This window comes from Vombatus ursinus, unplaced genomic scaffold (genome assembly GCF_900497805.2).
Source record: "Vombatus ursinus unplaced genomic scaffold, bare-nosed wombat genome assembly UNPS02014781.1, whole genome shotgun sequence".
Taxonomy (NCBI): Eukaryota; Metazoa; Chordata; class Mammalia; order Diprotodontia; family Vombatidae; genus Vombatus; species Vombatus ursinus.
Genome location: NW_020954559.1, coordinates 20,934,939 through 20,955,218, shown reverse-complemented (window position 1 = coordinate 20,955,218; position 20,280 = coordinate 20,934,939). Strand labels below are relative to the sequence as shown.

General features: G+C 39.0%; 1 protein-coding gene across 4 annotated transcripts in view; it reads right to left on the bottom strand.

Moving 5' to 3' along the window:
- Positions 1-20,280, bottom strand: part of LOC114046317 (four and a half LIM domains protein 2) — a 68,938-nt gene that overhangs the window by 13,030 nt on the left and 35,628 nt on the right. For all 4 annotated transcript variants that reach the window (XM_027866615.1, XM_027866614.1, XM_027866613.1 and 1 more), the window contains one exon: positions 11,809-11,983. In XM_027866615.1, coding sequence (XP_027722416.1) covers positions 11,809-11,983 — 175 coding nt within the window. The remainder of the gene's footprint in view (positions 1-11,808; positions 11,984-20,280) is intronic.

The following is a 20,280-nucleotide window of genomic DNA, read 5'->3' as shown; positions in this document are numbered from 1 at the left end:
CAATGACAAGTTATCTAATTTCCTGACTTCAAAAACACTATCCTAAAAGTAAGACTTCATCATAAAAATGAACACTTCAGTAAAAATTCATGAACATCTCCTGGCTTTTCAATCTATTAGTGAGACATACTCAGTCTTGCCTTCTGAGTTCCTTCTGTCTTTACAAACCTTCATCCTACTGAACTTTCCTCTGTGAAGAATGAAAAAAATAATAATCCTGTAACCCTACTCTTTTGCCTCCCCTTAGAATTTAATTTAACAAACTTTGTTAAGTGCCAATTATGGGCGAGCACGGAGGCATCGGAGATACAGAGACATAATTATAAACAGTTCCTGCCCTAAAGGAACTTATATTACGCACTGATATTGCAGGCACACAAATATATTCACATATGCTAAGTTGGAGAGGAAGTGAGGACTGACCACTGAAGGGACCTAGGAAGGCTCCATGGAGGAGGTGGTCCTGGAGTTGAGCCTTAAAGGGCAGGAGGGAGGAAGATGAGAGAGTGAGAGTGAGGGAGAGAAGGAGCAAGGGAGGGGGAGATTGGAGAAGGAGGGAGTGGGATGGAGGGAAATGGTAAGAGAGAGGGAGAGGAAAGGGGGAAGGGGGAGGAGAGAGGAGGACAGGAAGGAATGGAGGGAGGGAGGGAGAGAGGGGAAGGGGGAGATGGAGATGGAGAGAGAAAGAGAGAGACAGAGACAGACAGAGACTGAGAGAGAGCATTCATTCTAGGCAAGGGGAATGAGTAACTTGTGAGATTGACCAAGGTTGGAGTCCCAAGTTTGGCTAGAATAGAGGTATATAAAAGGAAGCAATGTTAAATAAACCTGGAAAGGTAGATTAGGACCAGGTTGTGAAGAGCCTTAAATGCCAAGCTGAGGGGTTTGTATGTTTCCTAAAGGCAGTAGGGAAGCTTTGAGCAAAGGAATGCCACGGTCAGACCTGTGCCTTAGGATATGATTTTGATAGCTGTGTGGGGAATGGACTGGATAAGGAGAGAGACCAGAGTCAGGGAGACCAATCAAGGGGCTATGCCAACAGTCTAGGGGAGACATGATAAGGGCAGGAATCAGGGTGGTGACTGGTATGAGTGGAGAGGAGACAATACAACACACATCACGAGAATAGAACCGTCAGGATTTTGCAAAAGATATCAAAGTGAGGGAGAGAGAAGCCTCTTAGAATAAAAACAACAACAAACAACAGCTAATATTTTATATAGCTCTTTAAGATTTACAAAGCACTTGAGAGGTATTGCTTCATTTGACTCCAATGTTGTCATCCTGGGTGACTGGAAGGATGGTGGTGGTCTCAATAGAAATAAGGAGGTTTAGGAGAAAAGCAAGTAATGGGATAGATGTTGAGTTCTATTTTTGGGGAGGTAGAGTTTATGATGTTGATTGGACATTCAGGTGGGAGTGTGCATAGGCAGCTACGTGGCACAGTGGATAGTGTTGGACTTGGCATTGGGAAGACTTGAGTTCAAATCCTGTCTTGGACATTTACTAGCTATGTCAGCCTGAACAAATCACTTAACCTCTCTCAGCTTTAGGTTTCTTATCAATAAAATGGGGGAAATAATAGCAACTGCCTCATAGAATTTCTGTGATGATCAAATGAGACAATGTAAATAATAAATGAGATAATGTAAAATGCTTTACAAATTGAGGGTGCTACATAAATGCAAGGTATTTTCAACATCAGGTAATTAGTGCTGCAGGACTGGAGTTCACAAGAAAAATTAGAGGTAGCTTTGAGAATAATTTGTGAAGAGAGGAAGGTTGAACCTATGGGAGCCAATGACATCATGAAGAGAGGACACAGAGAAAGAAGAGCAAAGGTTCATGGAAGGAGTTCTAAGGAACACCTTTGTATATTGGTTTGGTGATAAATAAGTAAGTAGCAATGGAACCTGAGGATGAACATTTGGATAGCTAAGAGGAGAAATGAAAGAGAATAGTGTCATGGAACTGAAGGGAAGAGAAAATAGTTAACAGTGTCAGAAGCTGCAGAAAAGTCAAGGAAGATGAGGGCTGAGGAAAGACCATTGGGTCTATCATTTAAGAGATCTTTGGTAACCTTGGAAAGAGTAGTTTCAGTAGTAATGGAGTCAGAAGCAAGATGGTAAGGGATTGAGAAGTAAGTGGATAGTGAGAAAGAGGAGTCAATAAATACAGATGACTAGAAGAATTTGGCAGTGAAAGGAAGGTGAGATAAAAGCTTGATAGCTTGAGGGACTGGCAGGGTCAAATGAAGATTTTTTTAAGGACAAAGAGACCTCAATATATATGTAATCAATAGAGAAGAAGTCACTTGAAAGGGAAAGAATAAAGATAAAAGGGAGAAAGAATGTTCAATAAGATGAACTCTTGGAAGAGTTGGAAAGGGCTGGGCACAAGAAGACGATGTAGTCTTGAAAAGGAGAAAGGTCACCTCTTTTCTTAGATGGAGATGAAGAGAGAGAGAGACATAGAGAGAGAGACAGAGACACAGAGAGAGACAGAGAGACTGAGACAGAGACAGAGAGAGAGCATTTCTTCTAGAGAATGAGGGAGAGAAGGAGGAGAAAGAAGGACAGTTGAAGATATAAAATGATTTAGAGATACAGAGTAAGGGACAAGTAGGAAATTCATTATAGGTGGTCTAATTTTTTCAGTAAAGTAGGAGGTAAGGTCATCTGCTATGAGAAAACGGTTGGGGTGGCATTCAGTTCAATTTGCCCATAATACTAGGCACTGGGGACTTGAGGGGAGAGAAATTTTTGAGAAATTTCTCAGTCATCATGGTATTGCAGTGAACAAACATAATAGACAACCAGTGAAGAGTAAGTAAAAAGTTTGTAATACAGTAGTGAGGGCCCAGTTGAGTTTAAGTAATATATATTTATAATAGACATAGTGCCTGACTTTGACTATGAGTGTTGAGCAGCTCAGGAGCAGGAGAGAAGGGATATGCTAGGGGTGAGAACAGATAGGGAAGGAAAGAATGATGGGTAAAAACATGAGGGATTCAAAGTCTAAACTAGTTAGCCATAGGGTCAATGTGGTGAAGAAAAGCCCAGAACAGAAACGACACACTGGGAAAACGGAGGGATGGAAGATTTGGAAGTCATGGTAAGAATGATCACAGAAGATTTGGGAGCTCATTATCATGAAGGTAAAATAGTTTTGGGAAATGGTGAGATCTGCATGACCATCCTTTTGGGAGGTTGTCAGAGCAGAGACAGAAGTCACAGGAATCAAACAAGTTGATGATCTCTAAGGGGCAGTTAGAGTGCCCAGCTTGGAGACAGGAAGACTCATCTTCCTGAGTTCAAATCTGGCCTCAGACACTTAGCTCTATGACCCTGGGCAAGTCACTCAACACTGTTTGCCTCAGTTTCCTCATCTGTAAAATGAGCTGGAGAAGGAAATGGTGAACCACTCCAGTATCTTTGCCAAGAAAACCCCAAATGGGGTCACAAAGAATCGGACATGACTGAACCTGAACCTCCTAATTTTGAAATTTTGTTTTACATCATGACTCATGTTAGGAGTTCAGGTCTTAGGCATTACTTCACTTACCACTCCAATTACAGGTAGTCACTGGAAAAAATCATTTCTGCAACCCCATCATTTTCTCCTCAGTGTACTAATAACTGAGAAGTTATGTGAAAACCCAGCAAGTGTAAACAAAACAAAATGTCAATTAGGGAATAATAGATAGAAAAGTCAAAGGTAAGGACACATTTGTCTTCTGTGCTCCAGCTTAGTCATTATATTTCTTAAAATAAAGGACCTAAACTATGCCCAAAGGACTATGAAAATGTGCACACCCTTTGACCCAGCAATAGCACTTCCAGGGCTGAATCCCAGAGAGAGCATAAAAACAGGAAAAGGACCCACATGTACAAAAATATTTAAAGCAACTCTTTCTGTGGGGGCAAAAAATTGGAAATTGAGGGGATGCCCATCAATTGGGGAGTGGCTGAACAAGTTGTGATATATGAATGTAATGCAATACTCCTGTGCTATAAAAAAAATGATGAGCAAGTGGACTTCAGAAAAACCTGGAAAGACTTATATGGACTAATGCTGAGTGAAGTGAGGAGAACCAGAAGAACATTGTAGACAGTAACAGCCACATTGTGTGATGACTAACTTGGACAGACTTAGCTCTTTTCAGCAATGCAAGGATCTAAGACATCTTCAAAAGTCTCAGGACGAAAAATGCTAATCCAGAGAAAGGACTATGGAGTTAGAATGCAGATCGAAGCACACTATTTGCTTTTTTTTCTCTTCTGTTTTGCTTTGTTTCTTCTTTCCTGTGGTTCCTCCTATTGGTTCTAATTCTTCATTACAACATGACTAATGTGAAAATAAAATAAAATAAAATAAAGGACCTTAAATTGAACACTATACTACTACACTAACATTTTTTGAACATAAAAAATATGATCTGATCAGAGTACAGTATGATGAGACTTCACTTCTATAATTGTTGAAATTGTACTTCTGTTAATCCAGGCCAACAGCCCTTTAAATTTTAGGGCTGCCACACCACACTGTGGACTCATTTGAGCTTGAAATTCACTAAAATTCTAAAACCTTTTACATGATCTGCTTTACAGCTATGTTTTCCCCATAAAATACTCATGTGGTTAATTTTTTTGAACCCAAGTCAGGGACTTTACACTTATATCTATTAAATGGTGTGTTATTAGACTCGGAAAGATGATTCTAGTCTGTTCAGGTTTTTTTTGTTTGTTTATTTGTTTTTTGGGAGTCTCTCAATCTTACCCAATCTAAAAGTTCAGAAACTATTCATGGGCCTTACCCTACTACTGCTGATCTGCATGGAAGTTTTGACCTGCTCCATTTCCAATGTGGGCCTGATTGCCCTTCCTTAGTCAGCTTAATGCTTCCCTGCTCTTGGGGTCTCACCATATTGCTGACAAACTCAGTGTAACCATCTGCTCAGTTTCAGCCATACTGAAACTCAAAACTCCCAAATTCAAGCAATCCACTAGCCTCAGCCTCAGCTTCCCCTATTAGGGCTCATACACCTTTAATAACATATTCTAGAGTTTTGCCAGGAAACAAAGTCAAGTTCATTGTGGCATAATTTGAAGGGTCTACCTTTCCTCCCTTTTAGAAAGCCAGCACAATATCTGTCTGTCCCCAGGCTTGCTACATTTTCCCATTATTCCTGGCCTCTAAGGTCACTGACAATGGCTCCTAATGACATCTCTAAGGTCTTTCAGTAATCTGATACAAATCCTTTGGACAAGGCCCCAGGATCTTAGACACAGATACAGGAAGGGATTGTAGAGGCCATCTAGATCAATTCTCTCATTTTACAAATGGTGAATCTGAGGCTCAGAGAGATTAAATGATTTGCTAACGGTCACACAGTATCAGAAATGGTATTTGAACCAAAGTCCTGCTGACTCCTAGTCTAGCATTCTATCCTGTATACCACTGTGCCTTCAAGTTAAGGTGATAAATTCATTGAGAGCTGATAAATAAGGAGATTATAGGACCTATCTTGTTTCATATTCTTCTTAAAATTTTTGTGTCTACTCTTTCCAGACTGAAGATTATTCTCAGTGGTAGAGAGAAAACAGAAACAAACTAGGAGATGAGTAATTACACAGTCTCTCCTATATCATATTGTGTGTGTGTGTATACATACACACATACATGTATACATATACATACATACACACGCACACATATATATCTTCTATATCATCTCTCTGTTATCATACCATCTACCTTTCCTTGTTTTCCCCTCTTGTCTCATTTTACAAATGAGAAATCTGAGACTGAAGGGACTGAACTGACTTGTCTAGTGTAATAGAGCCGTTTGGGGACAGAGTTGAGTCACTAATCTTGGCCTCCTGACTCCTAATCTTCCTGACGCCATCCTGTTTTATTGGTATTGTAACCCAAATAATGAGTTTTGTTTTGTTTCCATTTTTCTTGGATCCACTTGTGTTTTCATGAGAATATGGAAGTCCCAGTGTGGAAATAATACCAAGGCAGATCAGCAACTGTTCTGTTTTCATAGTTCTAAAAAATTACCTGGGTCATTGAGAGGTTAAGTCACTTAAGTTAGGGTGACAAATTAGTGTTGTCAGAACCAAGATTTGAATCCAGGCCTTTCTGACTCAAAAGATGAGCCCTCGATCATTGTGCTATGCCCTCTCTCTATAAAAAGAGTGCATCTGGATTCCGAAAGAATTGATGGAAACAGAGTTTTTGTTGTACACATTTATTTACCCTATGGAAATAATGACTGTAGCTGATTCTCATTTACCATACAGGTGGGGAGGTTAGCACTTTTGCTTAGATCCCTAATGAATATTATGTCTCTGTTTTATATCTATATGCCTCTGTTTAATATATATGATTGAATCCAAATAGTCAAAGGGCCTCATTTGAGGACCTAGAGGGGCCACATGTGGCCTCGAGGCTGCAGGTTACCCCACCCCTATAAATCTAATAGATCACCAAAGGACTTCAACGACCCTGAAATCATATTCTAGAACAATCAACTGGGAGTCAGAAGATTTGTGACCTAGTCCTGGTTCTACCCCTATCCCACTATGTCACTTCAACATTCTGGGCCTCAGTTTCCTCTTCTATGAAAATCAAGTCAAAAGCATCTGTTTATCTTAAAATGAAGATATTGGACAAAATAACAATTAAGGTCTATTCAGTTCTTGAGTTCTATGATTTAAACATTCAGATGCATTCTGGGCTAGCCCATCCTGTGTAAGAACTATTTTTCTCAATATGAATTATAGAAGAGTTATGGTCTAATGGAAAGGAACCCTCTCAGGAGGGTCTCAAGCTTGAAACCCAGCCCTAACATTGGCTAGCTCTGTGACTGTAGTTAAGTCATATTACCTCTCTCAGCCTCTGTTTCCTTATTTGTAAAATAGGGATATCACTCGTACTTTCTGACTCCGGACAGGAAAGTATTTTTAAACCTTTGGGAAACAGTCATGAAGTTGAGTAGTAATAACTTCAGGCAGGACAGTCACCACTAAACAAATAACTCTCACTTACATCCTTTTCCCTTGAGATTTTATCCATTCTAATAGCTGCACCCATCACCTCTGTAGATATGGACAACTCCCAAAATTGTATCTTTGGCCTTCATCTTTCTCGTCTTTGAGTGTGACATTTTAACTTGCTTCTTGTTCATTCCCATTTAGATATCTTGCCATCATGTCAAACTCAACTTGTCTAAAAACAAAACGATCTTTCTCCCCTAAAACAGCAGCTTCTCTGGACTTCCTACTTCTCTTATAAATACCAGCATTCATCTAGACATCCAGGCTTACATACACCTTGAAATTATCCCTGATTTTCCCATCCTCCATCACTACGCCTAGCAAATCTTGGGGTAGTTCCTTTACATATTTTCCTCCGTTTTGTGTTGTTTTTCCTATTTCCACTCCCATTCTCTCAACTCAGGCCCTCACTATTATCTCATTTTACACTATTGTGACAGTTTCCAAGGAGGGCTCCCTGCCTTCAGCATCTTAACCTCTCATCTATTCTATATACCACTACCAGATTAATTTTTGTAGATGTCATTCTTGTCTTTCAGTCACACCTTCAGTGGCTTCCTATTGCCTACAAAATAAAATCCAATCTTCCTAGAATAGTCCTCTGTAATGTGGCCTCCGTTTACCTCTCTTTTCTTAAATTTTAATTACATGTAAAGACAAATTCTGACATCCATTTGAAAATTTCAGTTCCAAATTTTCTCCCTCCCTTTCTCATTTCCCCCTTGCCCTAAGATGGTAAGTAAGTTTATATAGGTTATATATGTGCAATCATGAAAAATATATTTCCATATTAGTCATGTAGTGAAAGAAGAAACAGATCAAAAGAAAAAAGTATGAAAAACACAAAGAAAGTGAAAATAGTACGCTTCAATCTGCATTCAGACTCCATCGGTTCTCCCTCTGGATGTGCGTAGCAATTTTCCTCGTGAGTCTTTTGGATTTGTCTTGGGTCACTGTATTGCTGGGAATAGCTAAGTCATTTACAGTTGATCATCATACAATGTTGCTGTTATTGTGTACAATGCTCTCCTGGTTCTACTTACTTCACTTTATTGTCTTAAATTTTACCATTTCCTTACAAAAAGTTCTGTTCTTCATTGATCTGTCCCCAAAACATTTGCCAAATGCCTACTATGTTAAGAAACATTGTATTAGGCATTGAATGAAATATTTCATTCTCCCAGTTATCCAGTCTTAAAATGAAGACATCTTTGGGGCATCCTTCATCTTCATCCAGGGGGAGCCAGAGTCAGCTCAAACTATTCTGATGAAATCCACTGTCAAATTTTCAGTGTATTTATACCTTAGAAAGTGACAAACAATATATATTAGGGCTTGATTTATTATTTTGTTGATTGTCTGGACTTAACAAAATGATGGAGAAAATGTTAACAATTCAGACTAAAGTTAAAACTGTATGTACTTTTTTTTTTGTGGGGGAGGGACTTGTTAAATATTTACTGGCACTCTTCAGGCCATTCTAGTACACAGTGATTTCTCCCTCCTCTAAACTCTTACATCATTCATTTGGTGTTTAGCATATGCCATTTTGTAGTCTTAATTGCTTTCGTTCCAGATGTGGGTTTATTTTTTTGGGGGGGGAGTCTGGGGAATCTCCTGGTGTGGAAACTTCCTCCATTAATATAGATCAACAATTCCTCTATAACTTCAGTCTTAAAAAACCACATGAGGCTCTAAGAGTTTAAAAGACTTACCCATGGTCACATGACTAATGTGTGTAAAATATAGAATTTGATCTTACATCTTCCTGATTCTAAGGTAACTATTGTTTTATCCCCATAGTGTTGTTGTTGTTGTTGTTGTTATTATTATTATTATTATTTTTTACCAAACCTATGATTTCATTGGTATAGGAGCTCTGGTTAAAGAACTCTTTTTGCCAGTGCAAAAAAAGCACCTGTTCTGCAACTTTCAGGCTAGTCTAACCCAACAAACATTTTATAAAGTACCTATCATGTGCTAGGGCTACAAGGACAAAAGAAATAGCAAAAGAGCCCTCTTTCCTTAGTGGCCATCTTGGGCTGGTAGGTGGCACAGAGGCTAGAGTGCTGGGCCTGAAGTCAGGAAGACTTGAGTTCAAATCTGGCCTCTGACACCAGCTGTGTAACTTTGGGTAAGTCATTTAACCCTGCTTGCCTCAGTTGTTTCATCTGTAAAATAAACTGAAGAAGAGAAATGGCAAACCACTCCTATATCTCTGCCAAGAAAATCCCAAATGGGTCCATGAAGAGTTGGACATAGCTGGAAGGAAAAAAAACCCATGACTGATCCACTTTTCTTCCTCCCAAGGGATTTTACTTTCTTTTAGGGAGGGTTGAGCGGGATATAGCATGGGGATATAACATGTGCACAAATTTGAATAGGTGGGATATAGCACTAACAACTAAAGGAAACTAGATGATTAAATATTCGTTGATGGCAGGGGCTCCTGTCTCATAGACTTCTTTGTATTCCTAGCAGCCAGCATGGTGCCTTGCTCTAGTAAGCATTCCACAAATGTTTATCAATTTTTAATGGTACTCATAATGATGATCAAGTCCGGAAAATATTGGATTAGACTTAAAGTAAATATGCCAAGAAACCTTAATTAAAGGGTTCCTAGCAATCTTTAATTTCCCTTTTTTGCTGTCAGGAAATGGAAAAACTGAATCAAAATTCACATAACCCTGAACTGAATTTGTAAGTAAAAGGTTTCATTTTGGAAACAGCCTGAAAATACATAAATGCTTTGACTTCTATTTTGATAGCATACTAAACACTAACCATAACTGCTTGCAAAACCTCAAATATTTCTACAAATATGGTACAGACATTCTGGCTCTACCTGGCTATATTTGAGAAATACTGGAAAACACTTATTTGTTAGATGAATGTTTGAAAGCAAATCTCTTCCACATGGAAACCTGTTTGATTTAGTCCAAAAAAACTACTTTTTAAAAGATTAGAACCAAATGAATGCTTGTATAGGAGAATATCATTATGAGATTAGCTTCCAAATAGGACTTCCCTCCTTTTAACAGTTTGTACAAGCCAGGAAAAGATCTACCTTCCTCTCTGTCCTTTAGAAAAAAGAAAACCTAGGTTTTTCATACTATGGGTAAAAGAAATCATTTTTTGTGTCTTTGGTTTCTCATACTAGGAGGGAGTTACTTTAAACTTCTGAAACAGGGTCTCAGACTAGGATAATGAGAATTATATGATGGTAAGAAGTTATTAAATTTTGGACTGAGTTTTAAAGAGAGGTTGCAGAATTTCTCCATGTTGTTTGAAATAGGAAGATTACTGCCTGTTATAAGAAGTGATCAGGGAATCTCTGAATTGGTAAATTCCCATGGAACTGGATTTCATCTTGACTGCTTGCTCAGGGACATTCACAAGAAACTCCTAATGGGTTCATCAGCACCTTGGGGTGTGGGGAGTTGAGACAACAATATGTGATCAAGCGTCAGAGGGTTCAGACTTTTATTGAAGAAATGTTCTCCCTGAACAGAGTCTCTAAGACATGTGGAAATGATTCTACCCTCCCTCTCAATTTAGGTAAGTTTTCTCTCCCTTGGACTTTCAGTAAGAGAGTAGAGGGGCTTTCTTCATGTTCCTGTAGACCAAAGAGGGGAGGAAAGGTTGCTTTAGCAATCATCTATCTTCTCTGATCCCAACCCCTCCATGCTCAGTTATTAGCCATCTTTTGCTCAACCCCCTAGTCAACAGGACCCAATCAGTAGTTCCCTAGGCTATCCTCAGCAAAGAGTCAAAGTCCAGCTTCATGGGAGGTGCTCTAGTCTAGTAATTCAGGGGTTCCCCCAATCATTTTTGGTCTATTTTTTATCTTGATTTTGATGTCTGCTGACCAAAGCAGGACACCAGATGAGATGATTTCTCAAGCCTCCTCATGGACCTAAGGTTTACAAAATTTGCTCTGATTTTTAATATAAGTCTGAAAATCTAGACTATTTTGGTATAAGTTATATAAAAATGGTGATAGGGACTGCAATTTCATTTATATGGCAAACTCCCAGGGGAGTAAACTCCCTCTACCAATTCACATTGGCATCTTCTCTCCAATTAACAGTCTTAGAGACTTGCCTAGAGCACTGAGATGTTAAGTGACTTGTTCAGTTATGAAGCCAGTATGTGCATCAGGGGTGGTACTTGAAACCACTCTTCTTGGCTTTGAATCTGGTTCTCACACAGTGACAATGATTTGGAGGGAAAAAGGGTTACCTCCTCCCCCCACCTCCATCCAATTCTATCAGTCTCTTCTTACCTGACTACTCTCAAGCTACTTTCTTTCCCATCAATAAACATGATTTCATCTTCAAAATTCAATTGTTAGTGGAGGATAAATGAGAGAAAACAACTTGCACGTTGATGATGAAGACGCAATGAGATGGCTTGAGTTCAACAGTTAGTTGCTTGATATGATCATTCCTTTAGATACATGCAAAGCATACCTCCATTAAATAAAGGTACTATTCCTAAAAAGCATGATCCAGTACACCCCCACCTGGGTTTTCTGGGAGTTTTAACTACTTCTATGTAATCAAAAACTGTAAGCAAAAGGGTGTAACTAGTCAATCAGCACATAACTCTGGACCAAAGGCTATGCAAATGGCAGATCAAGGCTACTTTCACATAAGGGCAAAATGTTAGGATTAGTATAACCATTAATTTAATCCCTTTATATTTAATCCTTTTTCTGAAATAGAAAGCAACATGTCCTGACCTGGCATGATTGTCTTCTTGCACTCCGAGCATTTGGAAGAGTACTCATTGGAGTAACACTCAGTACAAAGGAGATGTTCATCTTTGGCAGCGAAAGGCTTGTCCACCAGAGAGTTCTTGCATTGGAAGCAGTGAAAGCAGCTCTCATGCCAGTGCCGATCTTTGTAGGACAGATCCTGCAGAATCCCAAACCACCAAGAAAATGGTGAATATTTGGCAGAATTAAGAGTCAAGGAACCCTAAAGACATCTCGGCACAATTCCTAACCGGGGTTTATGATGCAAACCTGCAATGCAAAACAATCAAATGTCCAGTATCAGGACAGACATTGATTTTTTTTAATCTTGCCCTGTCTGACTGCTGAAGAGAGAGTAAAATTGTTCATTTTTATGTCGATTTAAAATACCACCTTAACTCTGACCAATACAGTGACCAGCCACCATTCCAGGGGATCAATGATGAAGGATGCTTATCACCTACTGACAGAGAAGTAATGGGACTCAAGATGCAGAATGAGACATACATTTTTTGACATTGTCAATACAGGAATTTGTTTTTCTTGACTATGCTTATTTATTACAATGGGTGTGCTTTACTTTTCATTTTTCTAAATGGGTATGGGTGGGGAAGGAGAGAAAATAAATTCTTGCTAATTGAAAAAATAAATTAAAATTAAAAATCTAAAAGCATCTCAGTTGGATTTTTTGTAATGCTGTAGAAAAACAGGCAGCATTTCACTTAGGAGCCTCATTTTTTAGTAAACATCAGTCTTCATGATGGATAACACCCCCAATGCTGACTGACAATTAAGAACGCATTTTTCATATTTGGGAGGATCATTAAGGCTCTTTGGGGCCAAAAAGCAAAGGTAATTTACTAAATTACATGCCAGTGTCTTGAAAGAGCTAATGCAAAATCAAAAAGGTACATCCAATTCTGTCCTATCTTCCTCTTATGATTGATATTTTTACATTATTTTTTCCTTTGGGTTTTTATTCACAACTGACCAGAAACTATTTATTATTGAAGAAGAGACAGAATTATGAGCCAGAGGCGAGTTCTCCTCACGATGCTACTAGGCAGTAGGACTACACAATTAAAGCTTCCTGACAAAAATATCTTTCTCAAGGTATTTCTGTTACTGAAAATGGTTAACAGGAAGCATGTTGAGAAACAGCCACATGCAAGAAGATACTCCAAAGCAACCCATTTTACCCACCCTTCTCAGAAGTGGAAGGTATCTACAAGGCAGAAAAAGAGGGCTGGCTCTGAATTAAGAGGACTTATATCCCCCCTCTGATGCTACTTAGCTTCCTCAGCCTCAGTTTCCTCAAATGTAAAATTAAGGGAAAGGATTAGATGGTTCCTGCGGTCCCTTCCAACTCTAGACCTAAGAATTGCTAGGGGGAAAACACTAGAGTGTGAAATGTTGAACTGTACTGACTCGGCGACCGGAACACAAATTTGGATGAGGCTACGGACCCCAAAACATGACAGAACTATCGTGCTGAGATGTAAACTAAACCAAATCCATAAATGCAATTTTCTGACGTACAGCGAGGTCTGACCACCAGGTTATGACTTTTTTTCAGTCCTAAAAACTCACGAAGATTTTCTATCTAGGTAGCCGTGGAAATGTTGGGATCAGCATTGGTCCTGGGAGCACTGCACCAAAGAAATCACAGATCTTTTGATTGAGGTAAATCAAGCTAAAGTCAGTTGGTTTGTTTTTCACTTACAATATGGTTTAGTTCAAGCAATTTGAAAAATGTTAACACTCTGCAAATAATTGATGCATTTACCTGCTATAGCAGTGTGGGGTCTCAGATAAAGAGTTGGCCTCTGAATCAGGCAGGCACTGGACCAAGTCCAGTTTCTGACACATAGAGTCTGTATTACTGTGGGCAAGACACTAAATCTCTCAATGCTGCCAAGTAACTCTCTATGACTCTAAACTAAAAAGCAGGTACAAATCCACATCTATAGATGAAGTTTCAGCGAGAATCATAAGTTCTCTATACCAGTGAAATCAGAGGTAAGTCCGTTCACCTCTAATCCTTTTCTAGATGCCTATGAAGTATGGTGTGCTGGACAGATGGCTGGTCTTGGAGTCGAGACCTGGGTTCAAATATTACCTTTGATACACACTACCTATGATAACTAGTGACCCTTAGGAAATCACTCAACCTTTCAGAGCCTCCAAGTAATTCTAGTACTATAAATGACAGATGCCTATCAGGCTGCATTGTTTTCTCACCAAATACTCATTAAACCAACAAAATCATGGGTCTGTACCAAAAAAAAAAAATCAAAGGAATAAATCCACTAACCAACAATTATGTATATGGACAGATACCTGAAAGGATAAACCTAATTCTGGTCTTGATTTTCACATTTTCCTTCTTCCCACTTTGGTTAGAAACCTCTTTTACCCAATAGTTGGAAGATGTTTGATAAGATGACCATAAACCTGTGCCAAAGCATTTTTGTAGGCATTTGTTTTCATGATGTCTCTCTGTACCTTTGCACAGGCTAAGCCTCGTTCCTAGAATACTTCCCCCTCCTTACCTCCACCTCTTGGGACGCATAAATCCCTTCAAGGCTCCGTGCCAGTGTGACCTCCTGAAAGAGATGTCATTGATACTCATCCAGAACGAAGGATGAACAACAACCTTCAGGAGACCTTTCTTGGTTATCCCCATAGTTGTTGATGCCCCACCTCCAAACCACTTTGCTTTTATCTTTTTATCTGTGAACATACTGTACCACTTCTAAGAATTTAAGCTGCTTGAGGGCAGGGACAATTTCATATTTGTATTTTCAAGCCCAGCACCTAGCATGATTCCTGGAACATAACACTTAATAAATGTTTACTGCTTGATGTATCTTCTTGTCTAGATCACGGCTGTCCCCTGCATGCCCTGGGTTTCTCTGAGATCAATAATTATTTTTTTTTATTTTTAGGCAATTGGGGTTAAGTGACTTGCCCAGGGTCACACAGCTAGTAAGTGTCAAGTATTTGGTCTGAGGCTGCATTTGAACTCAGATCCTCCTGACTTCAGGGCTGGTGCTCTATCCACTGTGCCACCTAGCTGCCCCCTCTTTGAGATCAATAAGAGTATCATGTATCATGATAACTAGAAAGAAAACATGGTGAAACAACTGCTCCTTGCTCCTCTTACCACAAACCAAAAAGAAGGGAAAGACCATGGTGGGCTAGAAATCTGGAACATCATGATGCAATGGGTTTGTTTTTTTTTAACCAAATGGAGATGAATACAAACTCCTTCAACATTTCAGTCACTGGTCGTAACACATTAACAGACACCTCTCTACTCAAAAGAGGTTTCGGGTAGCTTGGGTCCTGTCCTCATCTATCGTTTAGAAAGAAACCCTCGCAGGTATTTTCCTTTATGTGTATGCTATCAGCATGTCCTGATGTTCATACTTCTCATGTCTTTTTCTATAATGGTTTTGCATAATGAACTCTGTTTTGTACTATTTCAAACTTCTGAAGCAACCAAAATCTTAAACCTTTCAGTATCACATTTTGCAACAATTCATTCAATTCATTTCCCCACCCCAACAAAAGAAGTTGAAAAAAAAACAATCAGTCTCAGGGGAGCAATCTTTTTTTTTCTATCTTTTAAGAGAAAAATGCAAGTTAGATTCAATTGGGAAGAGTTGTTTTTGTTTGTTTAAAACTCTGATATTGGTGCTCTGGAAAATGGAATGATAGGCTATCTTTACTATTATCTTCCATGACATGAAAACATACACATATTTCTTGTTATTTTTTCCTTGTCTTCTCCCCTGGTCTCACCTACAATCCTCCGCACCTTCCAAGCTTGCTATTTGATTTCTGGATGAGATTGGTATGTGGGTTGTTTTCTGTTGCAAAACTCCCCCTCCCACATACACACAAATAGTGTTCAATTATTCCCTCTTTTCCTAGGTAGATTTCTTTAGGCAGAAATCAAAATATGATTCAGACTCCTGATGTGAGAGGAAAACAACAAACCAAAAACTAAATGACTTGTATTCTATAGGTATAGACTTCTGAATATGAATGAATTTTTGGGAAATGAACTACAAAACAGCTGTAGTTTATCATAACAAGAAGGTGTAATAAAATGGAACATGCCCATTTGGTCCTTTCTTGGTCTCTCTGCTTTTTCTAGTTCCTTCTCTTGAGCCATTAAAAAAAAAGATGTTAACAGATCAGAGACACAGTAGAATTACATACAATTCCCTCCTTTTCTCTGTCCTCTCTGATAGCACGTGTTCAATCAGCTTTAAAATATCAGGCAAATTAACTGTGTTTACCTTTCTGCTCTTCAATACTCTTGCTGTACTTCTTACGCACCTCTACCTAGATGTCATATTTGTTATATATTCAAGTTGAACATGCCATGTTCTCTTCCCTTGTTCTAGTACTACTTTCTAATCAGTAAGTGCCAATTGTGAAATACTACATTCTGGGGCTAGTCATGCAGAAGGGACCCAAGCTTCCATCTTTCTGAGGCAGTATGACTACAGATGAAGTCCATGATTATATATGCTTTTTAGTTACTTTTTACCAGAGCCGTAAGAATGACATGGTGATAGAGGCTATATGTCAGGAGACTAATATTAGGGTATGTGCTTTCCCCCACTTTCCTGGGGGTTATTAGAAGCCTTTACCCCTCAGACTCCTTAGGGACCTAGGAATGGATTTTTTCAGACTGTTCTGACCCCACCCCACTTCACCACTGGACTGCCCTCTCTCTGTGCTGTTGCTCTCTTGCCCTGCTCAACTGTTTTCTGCCTCAAGTGAAAAGGCTCTTAATTATAGTTCTGCTGCTTGCATTGCTAATTTAATTTCCCCCAATTGCCAGTTCAAGTCTGGCATTCTTACTTGATGGCCTTTCCTTATTCTTTCATTTCATTACATTAATATCAGTGTAATGGGGAACCTGGTTGCACAATGGATAGAACTCTGGACCTGGAATCAGGAAGACCTTAATTCAAATCTGGCCTCACATACTTACAGCTGTGTGACCCTAGGCAAGTTACTTAACCCTGTTTGCCTCAGTTTCCTCATATGTAAAATGAGCTGGAGAAGGAAATGGCAAACCACTCCAGTATCTTTGCCAAATTGGGTCATGAAGAGTCAGACATAACTGAAATGACTGAACAACTGCAACAAATGGGGAACCTAAATGGTGCAGTGAACTTGGAATTCACGAAGATCTTGAGTTCAAATCCTGCCTCAGATGCTTATTAGCTGTGTGACCCTGGGCAAGTTACATAACCTCTGTCTGCCTCAATTTCCTGCTCTGTAAAATGGGGCTAATAATTGCATCTACCTCCCAGGGTTAACATGAGAATATTGGTAAATTCAAAGTGCTATTTAAATCCCAGCTGTTATTACTATTAGTGGAAAGAGCACAGGACTCGGAGGCAGAGACTTAGGTCAAATTCTCTGCTACTTAACCAATTAAGCTTAGTGGTCTCAATTTCCTCAAGCTGCAAAATGTGGAGTGGGAGGAGAGGTGCTGAATTGGATGATACCTAAAGTCCTTTTAGCTTTAAGCATATAGCTGCTATCATTAAAACTAAGCCACTGTGTTTCATTTTTCTTTCTTGGCTTTCTTTGGTCATTTGAGAAGCCTAACAAAACATCTTCAAAGAATGGATCAAAAGTTTCAAGTGACCTTAAAGGCCATCTACTCCATCCCTTTCATTTGACAGATGAAAGGAACTGAAGCCCAGAGAGGGTTAGTGACTTGCCCAAAGTCACACAGGCAGTAACAGTGCCAGACAGGCATTCCCACTCAGATTCCCTGGATCCAAGTCCAGAGGTTCTTTCCATTGCATTACCTTGCCTCCTCTGACCAAAAAACAGGATTTGAGATCTTGATTAAAGTAGACCAAGTGAAAAATTTCTCTTCAGTCAGTCAACTGTTTCTTCTGTGCTCATCATGTCACCTGACAAAGTACTGCCCTCCCCATGGTGGAAAAACAGCAAAATGCTTTCCACGTCCAGTGACTCATCTCCTAGCATGAGATGAGAAACCCAGGAGCAGGGGGGAAAAGGGGAAGAAATGTTAATGATTTGCATCTTTTGATGCTGGTTTGTTTATACATGTTGGCTACTCAGCTCAGAGGGTAAACCTCATGCAGAGACCCGGGATACAAGTTATTAGGACAAGGAAAAAAAGAAAAATAAATAGAAGTCCAAGGGATTTTGCCTTTTTAGGCTGAACTTCAAAAATTTTTGAGAAAGAACCTCCAAGCAAAACATCATAAAAGCAGAAAACCATAAGGACTTCATCATGGTATCCTGTGTTGCTTATTTTGTCCCCAGTAACCACTAAAGGAGAAGTTTAGGGTGAACGCTTATATACATAGAGAAGATGAATCGAATAAGCCTGTCTTGAGTGCACAAAGAAAAATCACTTTATGGTTCTTACATTTCTATAGAATTTTAGTATCCACTAAGTCCTTCTTTATACATCATTAAATTGGATCTCCACAACAACCTTATGGTGTAAGTGAAGCAGGTATCATCATTCCCAGGCAGCTAGGTGGCACAGTGGACAGAGTGCTGGGCCTGGAGTCAGGAAGACCTAGTTCAAATGCCACCTCAGACACTTACTAGCTATCTGACCCTGGGTAAGTCACGTAACGCTGTTTGCCTCAGTTTCCTCATCTGTAAAATGAGCTGGAAAAGGAAATGGTAAACCACTCCAGTATCTTTGCCAAGAAAATTCCAAAAGAGGGTCACAAACAGGTAGACATGACTGAAACAACTGAACAATAACAATATACTAAGTGCTTTAAAATACATCATTACATTGGATCTCCATAACAACCTCATGGGAGTAAATGGGACAGGTATCCCCATCTCCACTGTACAAATGAGAACAATAAGACTCAGAGAGTTTAAATAACTTGATCAAAGTCACTCAACCAGTAATATTGCCAAGATTTGAATCTAGACTTATGATTCAAGACCAATGAGCTTGACTTAAATTCCAAGCAAAAATTTTGAATGTGTGAATGGAATGGTTAGGGAATGTCTAAGAAAGGAAGCATTGATCATGAAGATCCAATCAACAGGGCTTCAGCAAGAACAAATCATGTTAAACTAATCTCACTTCTTTTGTTCACAGGATTATTCAATCAGAAAATGCTGTAGTTATAATTTGCTTAAACTTTAGCAAGGCATTTAACAGAAACTTCCCATTCCTCTGAGAAAGATAGACATAGGATAAATGGCTTAAAAACAATTTGTTCACATCCAAGGGATTGATATTAATGGTTTGATGTAACTTGGAAGGAAGTTGCTAATGGAGGGTCCCAAAGATCTGGGACAGGCCCTGTGCTGTTTAACATTTTTATGATAAATAGATAATATGATAGATATTAAATAAAATGATGGATGATGTAATTATCTAATTTACAGATGACACAACTCTAGAAGTGATGGCTTACAGTTTGGGTCATGTGGTCAGGAGCCAAAAGAACTCTACACACCTTAATGCTGGGCCAATTAGATTAAATAAGGTAAAATTTAACAGGGCTAAATATAGGGTTATCTACAATGGAACCACTGAATTTGGATTCCCATCCTACAGTCCCTGAAATGTTGTTCGAAGAATTATAAATGGTGCTAAAGAAAAGAAAGATGAGAATAACACTAGAGTAGACCAGAGGTGGTATGTGTCATGAAGGAGACACAGTTTTGAGGGATAGGTATTTAAAATAACCGAAATACCAAGCACTTAATTTGGGAGAGCAAAATGCTGTCTTCTCCCTCTTCCAACAAGGTTTCTCCCATGCACGTGCTAAAGTCACACAAGACTCCTTTAAGAGATGTTAACAGCTGAGATAATTTTTTGATGGTAATTAAAAATCAAATAAGGCATGAAACAAAATGAATGAATTGAAAAGGAGATAGGCTAGTCAAAGAATAAAAATGAATTACAACCAATGGACTGGCTCTACCATCATTTTGACTCATACTCATAGTCTACTATGACATGGGTTCCTACTCTGATTTCACCTTCAACCTCAAACGTGTCTGCTACTGACGTTCTGCTCAGACTCATAACATCAATGTATCCCAGTTTTTAAGAGCTAGAATGGATCTTAGGATAGATCAGAAGAGACAGACCTCCCAGTGGAGGATTTATAGGAGGTCACAGACAACTCCTGCTCAGGAAGAAAAGGTGTTAATGGGTTGTGATCTACCTCTTTGGATAGAGTACCCACATTGCCAAGGTCACAGATCCAGCAGAATATTGAAGAGTCAAATCTTACATTTGTATTCAAAAAGTTAATTTCACAATATAAAATGAAGGTCTGGTAATTAGACAGAAATTCATCTGAAAAAGATTTTGGGGATTGGTGGTTAGCACCCTATGAGCCCAAGAAATCAATAGTACAAGATGGCAGCCAAAATATTAATGTGATTTTAACTTTTATT